The following is a 21,136-nucleotide window of genomic DNA, read 5'->3' on the forward strand; positions in this document are numbered from 1 at the left end:
TTGCTCAATCACGCAAGTCATGGATGAAATCGCACCCCTCACCAATGTCCGCCCGCACCGTGTCAGTCGCCAACCCTGGCTGACCAAAGCTACTAAACAGCTAAAGGGGTGCTCTAGGGTAGCTGAACGCCGTTGGAGAAAAACTAATACTAATGAGGATTTCATTACTTACAAAAAAGAGTTGAACAAGTTTAAAACCGCTCTCTCTTCTGCAAAACAATCATACTTCTCCTCCCTCATATCCTCCCACTTGCACAATCCAAAGCGCCTGTTCAGTACTTTCAACTCCCTTCTCCGTCCACCCCCTCCTCCTCCTTCTTCATGCTTATCAGCTGAAGAATTTGCAACATACTTTACAGATAAAATTGCAAAAATCCGTAGTGTGTTTTCCACGCAGACATCAAACTCCATCTCCACTCCTCTTGTTGGCTGCTCTCTTTCCAGTTTCTCTCCACTCTCTGAACATTCGCTCTCTTCCCTTATCTCCAAATCCCATCTAACCACCTGTTCTTTGGATCCTATCCCATCACATCTCATTCCACAGCTATCCACATCCCTCATCCCTGCCCTAACATCGCTGTTTAACCTATCCCTCTCCTCCGGAATTTTTCCATCCTCACTCAAGAGGGCTGTTGTAACACCACTACTTAAAAAACCATCTCTAGACCCCACCGAACTTGCTAACTACCGCCCAGTGTCACTGCTTCCATTTGCATCTAAATTACTTGAACGCCACATCCATGCTGAACTAAGTCAGTATTTATCTGCAAATTCCTTGCTCGATCAGTTCCAATCTGGCTTCCAGCCAAACCACTCCACAGAAACAGCACTCACCAAAGTAGCTAATGATCTCCTCACAGCTAAATCCAAAGGCTATTATTCCATACTCATCCTTCTAGATCTGTCATCAGCATTCGACACTGTCGACCACACTCTACTCCTACAGATCCTTTCATCTATAGGAATAAAGGACCTCTCTCTCTCCTGGATATCTTCCTACCTGTCTGGAAGGTCTTTCACTGTTTCCTATTCAGATCAGGCCTCCTCTTCACATCCTCTGTCTGTAGGGGTACCTCAAGGCTCTGTCCTCGGTCCCCTCCTCTTCTCCATCTACATGCACGGTCTTGGTAACTTAATCAGCTCATTTGGTTTCCAATACCACATATATGCAGACGATACACAGCTGTACCTCTCGGCCCCAGACCTTAACTCCCTCCTCACACGGGTTCCCGACTGCCTGTCCGCTATCTTCTCTTTCATGTCCTCTCGCTTCTTAAAACTCAATATGAATAAAACTGAACTAATAGTCTTTCCACCATCCCTGTCCACCCCTTTGCCTGATATTACAATAAATGTTAACAACACGTCTATAACATCAGTTCCCAAAGCACGGTGCCTGGGGGTAATATTTGATTCTTCTCTCTCATTTACTCCTCACATTAACTCCCTAACCAGCTCCTGCCATTTCCAACTGAAAAACATAGCACGTATCCGACCTTTTCTCTCCCATGACACAACCAAAATGTTAGTACATGCTCTTATTATATCTCGATTGGACTATTGCAATATATTGCTTGGTGGACTTCCAACTAACCGACTATCACCGCTCAATTCTGTACTGAACTCTGCTGCTCGACTCATTCATCTCTCCTCTCGCTCTTCCTCTGCTGACCCTCTCTGTCAAGCTCTTCACTGGCTACCAATTAATGAGAGGATTCAGTTCAAACTCTTAACCATAACCTACAAAGCTCTCCACAATCTCTCTCCCCTGTACATCTCCTCACTAGTCTCCAGATACCAACCCAACCGCAATCTCAGATCTGCACACGAGCTTCTTCTATCCTCTTCTACAATTACCTCCTCACATTCACGTGTACAAGACTTCTCACGTGCCTCACCCCTCCTCTGGAATGCCCTTCCACAACACATCCGCCACTCTGCAACCTTTAAAATCTTTAAACGCTCCCTCAAAACCCACCTTTTCCGACAAGCATATTCTCTAGCTTAGGCCATGCACCCACTAAATAACCTAATTACGCACTGCCTGTACATATACTGTATACCTCCCCCACCTCTTGTTTCCACCCCATTCCTTCAGATTGTAAGCTCGCAAGGGCAGGGCTCTCACCCTTTTGTGTCATGGAATGTTATTAATTCAATTGCTTGCACACTGTTAGAAATTTATACATTTTAGTCATCCTGTTAAATCAAATTGTAATCAGCAGTGCTGTATCTTGTATCAGTGTTCATATTTCCATGTATATCATTGTCTGTATCATTATGTATCCCTTGTTTGTTTTCTTACATTGTACAGCGCCACGGAATACGTTGGCGCTTTATAAATAAATAATAATAATAATAATAATAAAATCCAACATTTAGATTGATTTTATTCTATTTAGAAATCGACCAAAGAATGTCCCTTAAAGAGACTCTGTAACAATTTTTTCAGCCTTAGTTCTTCTATCCTATGAGTTCCTATGCCTGTTCTAATGTGCTGGGGCTTACTGCAGCTCTTCCTAATTACACTGTCTCTGTAATAAATCAATGTATCTTTCCTCTGTCCTGTTTGTCGGGCTAAGGCTTTGATTGTGTGGAATGTGCAGGGCTGCTTGTGATTGGTAGAAGCGATACACACCCTCTGCAGGCCCCCTGCATACTCACACACTATGCTTAGCTGAGCCTATTAGAAGCTGGTTAGTTTGTTTGTAAACATTGCCTAAAACTGTTAATTACAAGCCAGGATTGCAGCAGAGAGCGGCAGAAACAGCACAGAGGGGCACAGGAGAAAATAAGGAATAGAATGGTATGCCTTTTAGTGTAAGAATATTAGAGTACAGATTCTCTTTAACGATTGCCTTCATAAACGGTGAATTTTCTATACAATTCGATCATTAAAATCGCACCAAAAGATCGCATTTGGTGAAAAAAATAGTACCATTAATGGGCACCTATATACAGGCACCGCTCCTGCCAATCCACTGCAGCTACTACAGCCCAGCCAGTCTCTAGCCAGGTGACACGTCTCTCAGCATAAAAAGAAAAAGAGAAAGTACAGCCCTGCCTGAGTCTGGCAAAGGTGGCCAAAAGGAACAGTCTGATCCAGTACACAGTAAGTGGGCTGTATGATTACAGCAGCCAGAGCTTGTGTACGTCCCACTTAACACTGTGGACTAGGCGCTGGTAGGTAATGGCCTCAATTCACTAAGCTTATCTCCTGTCTTTAATAACTCTTCTAGAGTTGTTACCATGGTGATAAGGCATGTAGTATTCAGGAACCATTTTACCTCAGGCTAACCTAAAGTTAACTCTTCTGTCTTTAAGTTAACTCTTTAACCTCCTTAGCGGTAACCCCGTGCCAGACACGGGGTAAGCCGCCGGAGGGTGCCGCTCAGGCCCTGCTGGGCCGATTTAAATAATTTTTTTTTTGCTGGACGCAGCTAGCACTTTGCTAGCTGCGCCAGCACCCCGATCGCCGCCACCGCCACCGCGCGCCCGATCGCCGCTATCCGGTGCGGCGCGCGCCCCCCCCCCCCAGACCCCGTGCGCTGCCTGGCCAATCAGTGCCAGGCAGCGCCGAGGGGTGGCCCGGGACGCCCAATGACGTCCCGACGTCAGTGACGTCATCCCGCCCCGTCGCCATGGCGACGGGGGAAGCCCTCCAGGAAATCCCGTTCTTTGAACGGGATTTTCTGATCGGAGATCGCTGAAGGCGATCGAAGAGGGCGGGGGGATGCCGCTGAGCAGCGGCCATCATGTAGCGAGTCCTCGGCTCGTTACATGATTAAAAAAAAAAAACAAAAAAAAAAAACTGCTGCGCTTCCCCCTGGCGGTATTTTTCATACCGCCAAGGGGGTTAATCCTTAAAATAACTCCAGAGTTAAAGACAGGCTGTTCATTAACTGCATGTGAAAATAACTACAGAGGAGGTAAATTAACTACAGAGGAGGTAAATTAACTACAGAAGAGGTAACGTAAGGAATGAAGAGATAAGACAACTCTCTTACTGTGTGGAGGTAAGTTTTCTCTTGCCTTATTATCTCCAGCATGATCTTAGTGAATTGAGGCCAATGTGTTCTGCTGCACCAGCAACATTACATCCTTGATGGATGGTTCTGTCAGTGTGCTGTGCATGTGACAGCTTACAAGACACTAACAGAGCCAATCATCCTGGATCTAATGCTGGACCAGCAGAGCAAAGCCTCACATGCTACCTACCAGTGACGGGTCCCCGGCATTAAGAGGTGCGCACACAAGCTCTGGCTTCTATAATCTTACAGCCCAGTGTATCAAAAAAAGTTCTAAATGTGAACCATTTTTTTAATAAATGCGACTGTTGGCCCTCGGCTTGGTGTAAGTTTTTAGTTTCGGCCCCCTGTCTATTTGAGTTTGACACCCCGGCTCTTCAGGATCCAGAGACTTCCTTCTTCTTTGGTAAATATTTGTTTTTCACGCGAGGGTCGTTTCGGGCACACGTTAATCTACATACACACTCAAGGTAAATTCCCCCCCCCAAAAAAAAAATGTCTTGTGTCATTAGTTTTATTATAAAAACCAGCCTGAAGGAAACTTTCCTCTACTTGACCCAATGCACAGACGGGCAGTGTCATGCTGAATCATCTCCCCTCGTTGGCCAAACCTACAAAATGTGCGGTCTCTATTTTATGGTGGCTACAATACTGCTTTTTGGAAAATCTGGAACTGTTCCCCATATTACTGAGTGACACCTGATAGCTGCCGCAGACACCAATGGGTTATCCCTGTCTTTACTGCTCTTCTGGAATTCATATACATCAGAGGGACACAGCAAGGTCAATCACTCAGCTAGTGCTGCTGAATTCACAGACTCCAGAGTTAGATTTCCCTTCAGCAGAGGAGCAGCTCTGCACTCTTGTAGCACATGTGTCTATGTCAAATATGTAAGAAGAATGAAAAGGACACTCACCTGTCCCAGGGTGCACTCCAGCTCTCCCAAGAAATCATCATCATCCAGCTGATAAGTGTTATTGTCAATGTCATAGATACTAAACTTCAGCTTCTGAACAACTTCAAAGTAGTAATCCACCATGAATTTCTTACAGAACTTTGGGTTTAGACAATTTGAAATTCTCTCTGTGCGATCAATCTGTACAAAATTTTAAAAAAAGGAACAGAATAAGTGGTTATCAGGGAAAAACATCTCAGAAACACATAATGCGTGGAAGCATTTCCCATACATTCCTGGTAACAAGGACAATGGCTCAATAGCAATGTATGAAGGCTGCACTCCAGAAGTGGCCACAGAATGTGAAAAGACAGTGCTGGTGTCACCAGGACAGGACATATAAGGGCACTCTAAAAGTGAACCTGAACTCTTCCACAGGACACAAGAAAAACAGAGAGAAATGCAAACTGTGTGTTTTTGGAAAGAAGAGCCTGTCTAATTCTCCCTCATCTTCAAGAAATCACAAGTGTAATTTGATCATCTCTTAGCTGCATGCTTATTTCTGGTGTGATTAAGACACTTCTGCAGAAAAATAGATTAGCAGGGCTGTCAGGCAACTGGTATTGCTTAAAAGGAAGTAAATATGTCAGCCTCCATATTCTTCTCACTTCAATTGCCCTTTAAGGCCTCTTTCACACCAAGACGTTGCGTTTTAGGGGACGTTAAGGTCGCATAACGTGCCCCTAGTGTAACGCATGGTGGTGTTGAAGTTGGACGTCAGATTGAGCCGCATTATGCAGCTCTTGGTGCACGATTTTCGTTCTATCTATACTGATAGAACAGCCGCTCCAGGATAGTGATGGGAAGTCCGGATCTTTTCAAGGATTCGGATGATTCGAATCAGATCATTAAAAAGATCCGGATCTTTGTACCGAATCATTTGAATCATTTTACTACGGAAGCAGACTGGGGGTGAAATGACTAGCAGGACAGGACTTTCCCTGCACTGTACATTCTGTATGTTCCTGTTTCTTCCAGACAGACATCCACTGTGAACCGAATAGTTCATTGTGATGATCCGGATGATTCGACTCACAAAAAAGATCCGGATCAAATGAACGACTCATTCATGATCCGGACAACACTATGAGTCCAGGTTAAGTCACCACAGTGCAGTGAATATTAATTAGCCATGTGGCTAGTCACTGAGCATGTGCAAGCAGTCTAACACAGCCAAAGCCCAGTATAACGCACAGCATGCTGCACTTTCATTCAACGTGTAGCGTTACAATGTAACGCAACGTGGGCACTGTGAACAGCACATTGATTTTTCATTACTGTGAGTTGGGCTGCGTTACAGGCTGCTCTAACGTGGGACTTTCACGTCCCACTGTGAAAGCAGCCTAAAGGGAACTAAGTGGTACTTTTCCTTTTCCTGGTTTCTAATAGCTAACTGCCCCTTATTTACCCAGGGGAAGGTGTGAATATAGCATCTGTGACTTCTGTAAACCATTTAAAGCACAGTGTTCTGTGCAATAAAATAATTACATCAGTCCTTATCTGCCTGAAACTTCGGTGGTTGGACGGGCTGTGGGAATGATACCAAAACCTTCTGCTAAACTTTTAAATGTAAAGAGGAGAGGTACAATTGAAGTTTTTTTTAGTAATGAGCCACATTGTTTGCATGCACATTTAATGTGCTATTGAGAAGCCCTGTGTGCAAAAATTGTAGTTGGTCTACTTTAACCACTTGATGACCGCTGATTGGCCGGGGATCGCTGATCTGGTACAACGCTGCTACTGTTAGCAGCGTTGTACAAATGTAAACAAAGCGGATTATTTCCGCTTGTGTTTACATTTAGCCTGCAAGCCGCGATCGGCGGCCCGCAGGCTATTCACGGAGCTCCCCGCCGTGAATTGACAGGAAGCAGCCGCTCGCGTGAGCAGCTGCTTCCTGATTAATTAGCCTGCAGCCAGCGACGCAGATGTGCGTCGCTGGTCCTGCAGCTACCACTTTGCCGTCGCGCGTTATGAGTGCGCGGTCGGCAAGTGGTTAAGGAAGATTCCCATATATTAACACATTTTTATGTACTTGCAACCTACATATTTATCTAAGTGGTTATTAGATATGATCCATAAGATGCTCATTTTCTAAACCAGTGATCTGCAAACTTGGCCCTCCAGCTGTTAAAGGAACTACAAGTCCTACAATACATTTGCCTTTATGAATCATGACTGTGGCTGTCAGACTCCCGCAATGCATTGTGGGACTTGTAGTTCCTTAAAGGAGTGATCAGGCATTTATTACTAAAAAAAGTGCTACTTACCCAGGGCTTCGCCCAGGCCCAAGCTCCCAGCATGTTCCTCGCCGCAGCTCTGCACGTAGCCGTTCGTCGCCTCCAGGTCAACCTGACGTCATCAGCGCCACCGGGAGGCAGAGGCGACGAATGGCTGCAGGACGAGCTGCGGCGAGGGACATGCTGGGAGCTTGGGGCTGGGCGAAGCCCCGGGTAAGAAGCACTTATTTTAGTAATAATTGCCTGATAACTCCTTTAACAGCTGGAGAGCCAAGTTTGCAGATCACTGTTCTAAACTGTAAGAAATCACATGCTGCAAAACTGGCCAATGAAAGCCGCATCTACAGCGTACGATTGGTGCAGCAGGATACAATTTGCAACCACATCGGAAACTTCTTAGAAAATGGAGCGTATGAATGATGTCCTGCAGTTATCACAGAGATTAATAAGACCTACCTCCACCCAGTGCTGGCCGCTGGGGTTCATGAGCAGAACGCACAACGGGTCAGATTTGGAGCTGACATCTTTGTCTAGAAGGTTTTCACAGGCAATGCTCAGTTCTACTTTGGTCACACATTGTGCAGCCATTTGTAGCTGTAGAGAAAGAAAAAGGAAAAACAATAACACATTTTGCTCAAATAATTTTAAATCTGAATGCTGGTAAATGCATCAATAATAAGTTCCTGGTATCCAAATAAAACCCAATTCCACATTGAAAATTGCAACTGCAATCAAGGTGCACTGCGATCTACATTTGTTTTTGAACATGCTTTTCACCGCGATTGTGGGCATGATCAGCAGACACAATTATGATTCCTGATGCGTAGAAAACAAAACTGCTCGCTATCTCCACACTACTCCGACTAACCCAGCTCACTCCATCTTCCAGCGCATGCCTTCAGGAGTAAGATTCCGGTCAATCGCTACCAAAACCTCCAGACACAGGAACAGCTTTTTTCCTCAAGCGGTAGCCATACTTAATGCTGAACCACGTTAGAGCTGCTAGGACTGAAAGTAATCAGCACAGAACTAAACATGAACAATTCTCACATTGCTTACTGCCACTATACTTATAATGTCCTTAACTTGTAATATTCACACTGTCTGTCCTTGTATTGTTTTTTGTTTGTGTTTGTTAAGCAACTGCCAAGACAAATTCCTTGTAGGTGCAAACTTACTTGGCGAAAATAAATTGATTCTGATTCTAACGTATGACGGATGTGCCCACCCACTTTCCACTATAGCTGGATACAGAATACGGCAGGGGACAAAAACAGGTTTACTATCAGGGCTGTGGAGCTGGAGCCGAGGAGTCGATTGGTTCATAAACTGTGGGATCAGAGTTGGATGAATTTTGTACCCACTCCATAACCATGCATGGGCTGTGGAGTCGGTACAAAACTCAGACTCCTCAGTTTATGAAACCATCGACTCCGACTCCAACTCAGACTCCTCAGTTTATGAAACCACTGACTCCAACTCCAACTCAGACTCTGGGTACCCAAAATGGCTCCGACTCATCGACTCTGACTCCTTAGTCTAATACTTACCAGGGCTGTGGATTTTGTACAAAATCATCTGACTCCGACTCCCACTCCTCAGTTTATAAAATCCCTGACTCCGGGTACCACAGCCTTGGTGGAGTCGAAGCAATTTTGGGTACTTGGAGTCAGAAGTTTCATCAACTGAGGAGTCAGAGTCGGATAATTTTTGTACCGACTCCATAGCCCTGCTTACTATAACAGAAGCTCTGTTATTTAAGGGTTTTCTATGCCAGGCATTTAGACTAATGCTGGGTACACACGGTGCGTTCCCGCACTTGATGCCCCGCTGCTCGATTATTTCCGACATGTCCGATTCGCGTTTCGATGATTGTTAGGATGATTCTCATGTAAAGTATGCCAAATTGACCTAACAATCATCGAAATGGGATCGGAAACGCTCGGAAATAATCACGCGGCCGGGAATCGAGCGGGGCATCGAGTGCGGGAACGCACCGTGTGTACCCAGCATTATAATGGAGATTGGCCGGTTTCTGGAGAGATAAGTTTACTATACCCAAATGTTTACTATATAAGAGCTTACTGTAATGAGATTATACTGTATTGGGAAAACAAAAACACAAAAAAACCCCCAGGTGTTTGCTGTTAACATACAATCATGACTATAAAATGAATAACATTGTACTTTCCGAGACTCCGAGTTTTACAGTAAGGTCCAATATACCAACTGTATCCCTCTCTGTAAAAAGATAACATTGTTTCTCAGATCTGGCCTCACAATCCTTGCCCCGCCCCCTTGTTTCTATTGTAAACTATCATTACTCACAACCATTACTGTGTTACCATTGCTCACAATGCGGATAATGCCGCTTCTTATAATCATTGACCAGCGGGAATTAGAAGCATGGCAATTTTACGGACAATAAAAGGGACTGAAAAGGGTTAAGACACACTGGAGAAGATGTGTATCAACAGGAGGTTAATATGTGACAAAACACATTAAGCTTGTAGCCCCCAGCCCTGCTGTGTGCATGGTGCTATGTCACCAGGCATGCACCTCACTCAGATGTGGCAATCTACCTCACAGTTTCACCAGAAGAAAAAAGAACCACAGAGGAAACCGGGTTACATAATCACAATGGCAAATCCTTAATTACCACTGAATGAAAGGGAATCCTGGAATAATGACCACCAAACAAAGATGAACACTGATTGGCAATTATTTCTGTGAGAAGGATGAAACTGCAGAATTCCTTTTTAAAGCGGACCTGAACTCTTGCGCAGGACAGAAGGAAAACAGAGAGTAATGTTCCTCCTGCATGAAGAGAGTTTAGCCTGTCTTATTCCACCTCATCCGTGAGTAATCACCACTGTAATCTGATCTCTCACACAGGATGTTAACAATATGTCTGCTTCCATGAAAACAGCAAGTAGACACACTGCAGATTTATTGCAGGATTTGTATCAGCTGTAACAAAACAAATAATTTTTTTTCTTTAACCACTTGAGGACCCACCCTTTACCCCCCTTAAGGACCAGCGCTGTTTTAGCTGATCTGTGCTGGGTGGGCTCTGCAACCCCCAGCACAGATCAGCGTGCAGGCAGAGCGAGCAGATCGCCCCCCTTTTTTCCCTACTAGGGGGATGATGTGCTGGGGGGGTCTGATCGCTCCTGCCTGCCGGGTGTTGCGGGGGGGGGGGGGCACCTCAAAGCCCCCCTCCGCGGCGAAATCCTCCCCCTCCCTCTCCTACCTGGCCCCCCCTGGTAAGCCGGGCTGCACAGGACGCTATCCGTCCTGTGCAGCCAGTGACAGGCTGTCTCCGGTCACATGGCGGCGATCCCCGGCCGCTGATCGCCGATCTGCCTTACGGCGCTGCTGCGCAGCAGCGCCGTACAATGTAAACAAAGCAGATTATTTCCGCTTGTGTTTACATTTAGCCTGCGAGCCGCCATCGGCGGCCCGCAGGCTATTCACGGAGCCCCCCGCCGTGAATTGACAGGAAGCTGCTTCCTGATTAATCAGCCTGCAGCTGGCGACGCAATACTGCATCGCTGGTCCTGCAGCTGCCACTTTGCCGACGCACGGTATAAGCGTGCGGTCGGCAAGTGGTTAAAGGTGATTATACGGTTTATCTTTTAGAGCAGAGCGGAAGTCCTGAGTTCAGGTCCCCTTTAATGCACTATAGAAGACCACATACTTCATAAAGTGCAGTGGAAGATGTCAGTGCTCTATAAATACTGTACTATAAGGGCTCGTTCACACTAGGGGCGTTTTTGAAATTTTTTTAAGCGCTGGCGATTTTCAAAATCACCCTGAAAGCGCTTGTGCAATGATTCTCTATGAGAAAGTTCACATCTGAGCGGTTTGTTTCCGATCCGCTCAAAGAAGCGGTGCATGGACCATTTTTGAGGCGATTCCACCTCAATGGAAGGTATAGGAAAATGCAAAACGCTCACAAAATCACTTTTGCGATTGCAAAGGCGTTTAATAATAAACACATTGGGCTTGATTCACAAAGCGGTGCTAACTGTTAGCACGCTTGTGAAAAGCCCCTCTTCTCGTCGCACCGCGATGCGCCGATTTTGCGCGCAATACTTTGCGCACGAGTTCATTTTTACACGCCTAAACTCAGTTTAGGCGTGCAAAAATGAACTCGTGCGCAAAGTATTGCGCGCAAAATCGGCGCATCGCGGTGCGACGAGAATGGTGCAATTGACGCGCCTATAAAGTCGCATGGGGTGCGAGCTTAACGTCGCATAGTGATGATAAGGTCGCATCCCATGCAACCTTATAGGCGCATCGGGTGAGCCGTTTTCATCGCACCGCACGCGCAGTACTTTTCGCGCAAGTTCATTTTAAAAACGGTGCTAACCTAGTTAGCACCCTACTTTACACGCCCAAAGTCTTTAGGCGTGCTAACTAGGTTAGCACCGCTTTGTGAATCAAGCCCATTGTATTTATTCTTTTCCATGTCAAAGAGGAGTAGTGCAGTGACCCCCCACACCTCCCTTGCCCCAGCGTCAACCTCCGTTGTCATGAAAATCCACCCGTTGTAAATCCCTGGTCAGCGCATGCGCAGTATGTCTGCTGGAGTACGTGGCAAGGGAGGTGCGGCAAGTCACTGAACTACTCCCGACACACACAGATGGTACCATTTTATGAATATTTTGAGAACCAAGGTATCCTTTAAGCCTGGTACACACTTATAGGCCTAGTGCACACCGGAGCGTTTCCGCTGCTGTTTGCGATCTGCTTGCGGGTGCGGATCCGCTAGGGTAATGTATTTCAATGGGCTGGTGCACACCAGAGCGGGAGGCGTTTTGCAGAAACGCATACTCCCGGGCTGCTGCAGATTTTGGATTGCGGATGCGTTTCTGCCTCAATGTTAAGTATAGGAAAACCGCAAACCGCTCTGAAAAACGGCACTTCAGAGCGGTTTGCCAGGCGTTTTTTGTTACAGTAGCTGTTCAGTAACAGCTTTACTGTAACAATACATGCAATCTACTATACCAAAACCGCAAAACGCTAGCTGAAACGCTGCAGAAAAAGAAGAAAAAGCGTTTCAAAATCTGCTAGCATTTTGCGGATCTGCTAGCGGTTTTTGGTGTGCACTAGGCCTCAATTATGATCGGCCAATCACTGACCAATTTTACCACCCCAAGTAGGGTGAGCGTTTACCTACACAATCTACTCATAGTTTTCAATATCTGTTGACCCTCATACAACATGGAGGTGGTAAAATTGGTCAGCGATTGGCCAATCATAATTGAAAGTGTGTACAAATGAAACACACAACAGTGTTATACTAGGTACACAACATACACTTTTCTGGCAGATTTACCAGGTAGATCGATTATTTTCATTATGTCCGATCTAAATTTCAATCGATTTTTCTGATCTATTTCCGTTCACTTTTATGCAAATCGATCGAAAAATTGATCGAAATTCAGATCGGACATGTTGGAAATAACACTCTGCCAGGAAACTGTATGGTGTGCACCTAGCATTAGGATTCCTTTTCTAATCTCACCACCCCTCCCCCTTGTTTTCTTTGCATGACTTTCTTGGGCTCAACACAGCAGAGAGGTTTTTAAGGTCAGGACTGTACTGGGAAGAGGGGGTGGGATGCAGAAAATATGACTCTCCTCTCTCCTTATCACCCCTGGATGAGAAAGACACAGCAGGATATAGTGTTTGCTCTCATTTGCATAGCTGTGTCCCAACCTCTGTTCCCAGAACACTTGTACTCAGATATGCTCAGCTCTGGTATGCCGACCGCCTGGGACTTCCACTTTATACAGCATTAGGAAAGAAAAGTCACTGCAAAAAAGATCAGTTTCTCAAGTTTTGTCTTCTATAGGTGCAATTACAGAAGTGCCTAATATGTTATAGCTGTATACATAAAGTTTGATGCAAGATCGTTAAAAAACAAAAATCTACTTACCCGGGGCTTCCTCCCGCCCCTGGCAGCCGTCCTGTGCCCTCGCCGCAGCTTAAAGGGAAGGTCTGAGGTAATCAAGCCGTTGGCTCCCGGTCCCCTCTGCTGCAGAGGCCGACCTCGCCAGGTCAGCATCTACTGCACCTGCACGAGCGACACTCGTGGTCGCGCTGACGTCATCTGGAGTGTACTGTGCAGATTCAGTAGTTCTTCGTCTGTGCGGTACACTCCAGGTGACGTTTTTGCAACCACAAGGCACGGTAGATGCCGACCTGGCGAGGTCGGCCTGTGCACCAGAGGCGACCTCAGGTCACTGGCTGGGAACGGAGCTGCGGTGAGGGCACAGGACGGCTAGTAGGGGCTGTAGGAAGCCCCGGGTAAGTCGATTTTTGATTACCTCAGACCTTCCCTTTAAGAAAGAAGTTTTGATTCAGGATGATACAATTTATTGGCTAACCTAGAGGTAAACAGTAAGCTTTTAGCTAATAAGCCTTCTTCAGACTTTGTGTATATTAACAAGATGTTAAACACACACAGTTTAGATACTGTACACTGGACATTCAGAGGAGAAACATTATTTTGCAAACATAAATAAATGTCAATAGATAACTTAAAGGGGTTCTCTGGGGGGGGCTTGAAAACCTGCGCAGTAAGCTCTCGATGACGCGTGCGGAAGCGAGCACTATACGTCTTGTTAGACAAATATCAGACTGGGACCGGTGGCGGGGAACGGCGGATCGTTGGGGGATGGAGTGGGACATTACAGCTGCAGGGGGCCGGTAGAATCACCAGGTGTTTATTTTCAAACCCAAGCCCCCCCCCCCCCCCCCCCCACAGAGAACCCCTTTAATTACAACTTCAAGAGGGTCTTATGCTGGGCATACACAGCTCGATTTTGACCGCTCGATTCTTCCGCGCGATCGAATCCCCGCTCGATTCTGCAGGCGATTCTCTTATCTTCTGCCCGTTTTTATCTTTTTCCATTGTGCTCAATGCAGAATCGAGCGGCGAAACGATCGGGTGGGAGATCGGACATGTTGGAAATTATCTATCGAGCCATCTAAATCCTAGGTTCTCAACGTGTGGTTCGCGTACCCCAGGGGGTACTTCTGATGGTTCCAGGGGGTACTCGGGCCTTATATACTTAACCAAGAATAACAAATTTAGAGTTGTAGAAAATGATAAATCCTATTTAAACAACACCAAATTAGTGTTTTAGCTATTTAAAAGCAATAGTAAAGGCTTGGAAATAGTTTAGAACCAATTATCATGTACTAGCTTTAAATATATATTTGTCAAGTTGTACTTGTGATAAGGTTTACTATGCTAAGGGGTACTTGGTGAGTACAGGGTTTTAAAAGGGGTACATACCAATAAAATTTTGAGAAACACTGATCTAAATGACTCAGAATTGAGCTGTAAATTCCCAGAATTACATGGATGCTAGCTATTTATGACAAATAGTTAAGACCATTAATGACATTTATTAAAACTCGTCAAAGAATCTGACCTTAAAGAGGACCTCCATGCAGAAAATAAAAATCAGTCACCGCTGCTGTAATGAAAAGTAAATAGCTTGGCGTTTTATTTTCAGAGGAGAGAGGGGAGGCGAGGCCAAGCGGCGGAAGTGTAATGATGCGGGGTCTTCAGGGCAGCTTCGTGGGACGAGACTCTGGAGATAAATAGAACTTTTCATTACAGCAGCGCTGACATCTATTTTCTGCATGGAGGTCCTCTTTAACCTAAGGCTCTGTTCCCACTTGTTGACAGATCATGTGAGGCCAGCGGGAGCAGACAGTATAAGGTCTGCCCTGATGGTCCGCCTGGAGCGGCTGCGCTCCCCCATATACTATATGGGGGAATGCATACGCCTGGCCCGGGATTATAGTGGACTGCACAGAAACGTGACAAGTGTGAACCATTCCTATTTAAAAACCAGGAGCTGTTCACTGTCTGTTTAGCGATGAGCGGAGAACAGACAAGGAGAACAGACAACAAATGTGCATTCCCAGTGGGAACACAGCCTTATCCTCTACAGTACAATTTCTGTGGTGCTCAGCAAACCTCAGCCTGACTCTTTGCTGCTCATTGATGAATGCATTTTTTTTCTGGCGTTGCACGACTCCAGCCCTATCTGTAGCCTTTTACAAATGTCTTTTTTTAACCAAACTGTAACTATGAACTGTTCTCGTCATGCACCTCACCCCAGTCTCAGTTTGCCATTGTGTTTGAAGGTCACTTGATTTCAGCCTATGACATTTGAATGAGTTTGTGGTTGTTCCTCAGTGCTGATTCCTTATCACCTTTTGGCAGGATGTAGCTTTTGTTGTCCCCAGTGCCTGTTGCTTCACTTTGTTTATGTCTACTGCCATCTTTACATTTTAAGGAGCCTCACTATACTAGTAATACCAAGGTTGTGCCTTTCTTTTCCTAATTTAAACCCTCTCTTTTCACCTGTTTTGGTATGGACAATAGTTATTTTAAAATTTCCGATTGCCTTAGATGTACTTCTAGTAGTGTTTTATCCAACTGGTCACACTGCAAGAGGAGAGTGTTGATTAAAGCAGTGTTTTTTTGTTTTTGTTTTTTTAAATACGTTTCCTCAATAATTAAGATTTAGTTCAAGTGATCACCTGATCAGTACCTCATGAAGCAGAATGAGGAGGGCTTATGTAGGAATTTAACATAAACTGACATGGAATGGTTGTCATACTCCTAGAGATGCCTAGAGATGCTAATTACATACATACAGGTGAAACTCGAAAAAATTAGAATATCGTGCTAAAGTCCATTTATTTTAGTAATTAAACTGAAAAGGTGACACCAACTTATGAAATAGACTCATTACATGCATAGAGGGATAGGTACTTTTCCGTTAGACGGGCGCATCCACTAGGTGGCGATAAAACTCCACCAGAATTACATCTTTCCCTACTATCCATGGCGGCCTGGAGGAGGGGGAATAGTAATTATCGCCACCTAGTGGAGGTGCCCGGCTAACGGAAAAGTACCGAGGGATATTTCAAGCCTTTGTTATAAATTTTGATGATTATGGCTTACAGCTTATGAAAACCCCAAAATCTAAATTTCGGACATTAGAATATTGTGAAAATGTTGAATATTCTAGGCACAAAGTGTCAGACTCTAATCAGCTAATTAATCCAAAACACCTGCAAAGGGTTCCTATTTCATATATTACCGTAGTTTCACCTTTTAAAGTGTAGCCGAGCCGAAGCTCGGGTACAAAATCAGATACTTACGGAAAGAGAGGGAAGCCTCGGGATCCTATGGAAACTTCCCTTGCTATTTTGATGTCCCGCATCGCTGAGCGAGGCCTCCAGAAAGTTTAGCAACAAGGCATTCTCGCTAATCACATTGGGGATGCGCAGCTCCTCTTCCTGTACCATGGCCGTACAATAGCCGACTGAGCCCACCCATGCGCAGTAAGCCGAAGCCAAGAGCTCCGCGCCACTACGCATGCGAGAGGCCATGATTTAGGAAGAGGAGCTGCATAGCCTCGATGTGGAGGGGGGAAGCACTCTGCAAAGGGGGGCTTCAGATGAGCGAGGGCTTCCCTCTCTTCAGGGTAAGTAGCTTATTTTGAACCCGAGCTTCGGCTCGGGTTCACTTTAAATTGAATTACTGAAATAAATGGACTTTTTCACGATATTCACATTTTTCGAGTTTCACCTGTAAATCACAGTGGTCTCTGATTTAGGGCTGAGCCGAGCATTAAAATCACGGTAAAAATGCCGCAATCATGATTTTTAAAAATATTTTAATGCAAGTCAGTCAACGAGAGCATGTTTTTCAAAGACTTGCATGTCAAGGTTAGAAAAAGTGGGCACAGCCATCAACCACATTTTTAAATGGGAGAATTCAGGGGAGGGGGTTGGGGGAAGCTATGCATATTACCCTGTCAGCGCACTTTGCCGCGAGGTAAGATGGACGAAGACGTGGTGCGATGCCATTATCCTGTCTATCCCCAGGGTCTCATGTTGCAGGACAATCCCACCGCACCATATATGAAATTAGCCTCAAAGAGAAAGCTACTTGCATCACCGTCAGCTGTTACTGAGGTGGAAGTGATTACCTCAAAAGCTGGGGGTGCCTAGCCAGTATTCCTAAAGATGTGAGGATTCCTCCTCCCTGCAGAATGAAGGCATCATTGCAGTCAGGGCTGGAACCCAAAAGAGCGATTTTGTGAGCGTTTAGGGAGCGATTCAAACCGCTAGCGATTACCCTAAACGCTCAGCTAATGTTAATGGATGTGCCAAATTCCACTGGAGCGATTGCGATTACCAGAATCGCAAACGCAGGACATGCAGCATTTCTGAGCATTAGCGCTACTGCAATGTAAAGTATATAAACACTGGCGTAATCGCTCATCAAAACCTACACACAGCGATTTTGCTAGCGTTTTAACATTACTGTACACTGTAAGAAAATTAGGTACTTTTCCGTTAGCCGGGCGCAACCTCTAGGGGGCGATAATTACTATTCCCCCTCCAGGCCACCATGGATAGTAGGGAAAGATGTAACTCTGCTGGAGTTTTAATCGCCACCTAGAGGATGCACCCGGCTAACGGAAAATAACTGAAAATTAATTAAAAGGACCAATTACATTTAAAAACGCTAATCGCTACACAACCGCTGGCAAATTGATTACACTTTTTAAAAACGCTACCGAAAACGCTCATGAAATCGCTTACAAACCGCTCATACAAAACGATAGCGATTGCGATTAACGATAGCGTTTTGTAGTGGTTTCCAGCCCTAAGAGTGTGAAGGGAGCAATACATTTTACCTGATTCTCTGCTCATTTCAGGTGACAGTCGGCTGTGTATACAACTGTCCTCAGGCATACATATGAAATTGGCGCCGGTAGACTTGGGCGCAGGATACTGCCAGTATATGGCTGATCCTGCTTCTGCACAAGTCCGGGCCGTGTTAATTACTATTTTCCCTCCAGGCCGCCGTGGATAGTGGGGGAATGATAGAATTCGGCTTCCAGCAATTGCTGGAGGCCGAATCATTGTTTTTTAAGCAGCCTCGGCTCCTTCTTCTGACGGCGCCGACGTTACTCACTGAGCGCCGCTCAGTTGTGATTCCTATTGTAGTCTATGGTGGCACCGGCTGCGCCCAAATCTAGCAGCGCCGAAAAGCACTGCCCCGTTTCCTCAGATGTCAGTCTATTTCTCTTCAGTAAGCCACAGTTGGAAAAATCCAGGGCTGTGGAGTCGGTCCAAAAATCCACCGACTCCGACTCCTCAGTTTAGGATTCCACCGACTCCGACTCCACGACTCCTCTAATTTGCATATTACAATTTTGTTGATTAAAAGTATGTAACATGAAATTCGTCTCATAACGGCCAACGCTTAGGAATTTTACAAGACAACTGAAGTGAGAAGGATATGTAGACTACTATATTTATTCCCTTTAGACTAAAACTAGTCCTTAGTAATAGTACTTGTAAAAGGTACAAACCGGAACAAAGAACATCTATCAGGCCCTAGGCAATGTAAGTGTGGGTACATGTAAGAATGATGTGCAGGTACTCTGCAGGGGAATGAGGAGATTGTAAACAGACAACACCTCTGTGTTCAATGTGCACAGCATTCTCAGTGGATTCCCTGCAGCTCTGTGAGGAGTGCATATGTAGAGTATAGTACTACTGTGTAACAAAGTAAACCTGAGACAGATGAAATTAAAAGTTTTATACATACCTGGGGCTTCCTCCAGCCGCCTTCAGGATAATCAGTCCCTCGTTGTCCTCCTCCACCACCTGGATCTTCTGCTATGAGTCCAGGTACTTGAGCCAGTCTGGCGTAGTGCGCATGAACACACTCCACCGCTAGGAGCATACTACACCTGTGCAGCACTATTGCGCAGGTGCAGAATGTTCCTGGCTGTGGGAGTGGCATGCGGCCGGACTGAGCTGACTGGCTGAATTACCAGGACTCATAGCAGAAGATCCGGGTGGTGGAGGACAGTGAGGGACTGATTAGCCTGAAGGGGGCTGGAGGAAGCCCCAGGTATGTATAAAACTTTACTTTTCATCCGTCTCAGGTACCCTTTAATTTGTAGTCACCAAACCAAATTTTAATAACATATCAAATTATTTGATTTCATCAGCAAAGGGAGTGCATACATTTGCATAAATCAGCATCAGTGCAGAATTATTTCCATCTCATTGACCATCTCTATTAGTGACACAGCTACACATCAGGCTTTATTCTTACAGCATAGATGTTATTTAGTATATATAAGAGATTCCTGTGTACACATCATATATACAGTCACAATCAGATATGTATATCTGACCTTAAAAATACGGAGACTGCTTTATTGAAGCAGCACAAGTAACTAATTTTGATTGGTTTATTTCATTTTTGTGGACTAAGCACAGCTATTACTGTATATATACATTATTTTTAATGACTATTATCTGAGAAATAGAACATTTTATCATATTTTCTATTTTAATTACAGTTACAAATTCAATAGGAGTCGGAGTCGGTGCATTTTTTCTCGACTCCGACTCCAGGCACCCAAAATTGCCCGACTCCACGACTCCGACTCCACAGCCCTGGAAAAATCACCGGCCAGGTGTTACTGAATTTCTTGCTGACACAGTCTATGTAATCCCCCCCCTCACAGGATTACATAGACAGCATCAGCAGAAAAACACCTGGCCGGTGATTTTCCTACTGTGGCTTACAGAAGAGAAATAGACTGGCATCTGAGGACACTTGAGGACACGTGCTCCCTGCTGGACAGGAAGTACATCACCGTTTTCAGGCCAATCTGCGCACGTGCACCGCTAGATTGTTGTGGTGCCATTGAGTCCGGACGCACCGCTGGAAGTGAGGCCAGTCTCATAGAGGCTAATGGGCACTGCAACAGGGGAGCGTAACGCATCACAAAGCGAAGCATTATGTGTGGAAAGGGCCTTTAGCATATGAAGGGTTTCAGAGGAAGGATCAGGAGTACAACAAGTAATCACATGTACGGAAGTGAAATGCAGCTTACTAAACTATGATAATTTGATAAGAATGTGCCTCAACATAGGGCTCCTGTACAGATATTTATTTATTCTAAGTATTTTTAAAGCACCGACATATTACACAGCGCTGTACAGAGTATATTGTCTTGTCACTTAACTGTCCCTCAGAGGCGCTCACAATCTAGTTCCTACCATAGTCACATATCTCTGTATGTTTTGTGTAGTGTTTGTATCATATTCTAGGGCCAATTTAGGGGGAAGCCCATTCACTTATCTGTATGTTTTTGGGATGTGGGATGAAACCGGAGTGCCCAGAGGAAACCCACACAGACACGGGGAGAATATACAAACTCCTTGCAGATGTTGACCTGGCTGGGATTCGAACCAGGGACCCAGAGCTGCAAGGCGAGAGCACTAACAACTTTGCCACCGTGCTGCCCAATATACTAATACCCAAGTAATAACAATGGTAACCGGTTTTCAAATAATTATTACAGGATCTAGGTAACGTGAACCTGAGGCAAACCTCCGGTCAAAAAGCAGAACTTACCTGAGAACAGAGAAGCCTCTGAATACTGTGTACTCCTTGGTGCCGCCACAGCTCATCAGGACACTCTGGAAGATCTGGGCCATGCCCACGCCCTCCTGCGTAACGGAGCCACTTGTGCACGAGGAGCTCCAGCATACTGCGCAGGTACGGCTGCACTCGCGCACAAGCCAGATGTTCAAACAGTCAAGCTCTGGTAGTTTTTTCAAGGGGGTCCACGAGCGGCAACTGAAGTATGGGGGACGGAGTGGGAAGCATCTATAGGATCCACAGGCATCCTTCTTCTTCAGGTGGCCATACACTTATAGATTTACAGCAGATTCGACCATCAGATAGATTTCTGTCAAGTCGAATCTGATAGGAATCTGATGTGTGCCACACACTAGGAACAGATTTCCAATAGATTTCAGAATGAAATCT

At 45.3% G+C, this 21,136-nt stretch overlaps 1 protein-coding gene across 1 annotated transcript in view; it reads right to left on the reverse strand.

Moving 5' to 3' along the window:
* The window catches only part of CPNE3 (copine 3), a 98,461-nt gene that overhangs the window by 49,738 nt on the left and 27,587 nt on the right, over window positions 1-21,136 (reverse strand). The window contains exons 2-3 of the mRNA XM_068237619.1: window positions 7,678-7,815; window positions 4,946-5,125 (exon numbers count right to left, since the gene is read on the reverse strand). Of these exons, the coding sequence (XP_068093720.1) occupies window positions 4,946-5,125; window positions 7,678-7,809 (312 nt within the window). The 5' untranslated portion in view covers window positions 7,810-7,815. The remainder of the gene's footprint in view (window positions 1-4,945; window positions 5,126-7,677; window positions 7,816-21,136) is intronic.

Source organism: Hyperolius riggenbachi, chromosome 5 (assembly GCF_040937935.1).
Source record: "Hyperolius riggenbachi isolate aHypRig1 chromosome 5, aHypRig1.pri, whole genome shotgun sequence".
Lineage (NCBI taxonomy): Eukaryota > Metazoa > Chordata > Amphibia > Anura > Hyperoliidae > Hyperolius > Hyperolius riggenbachi.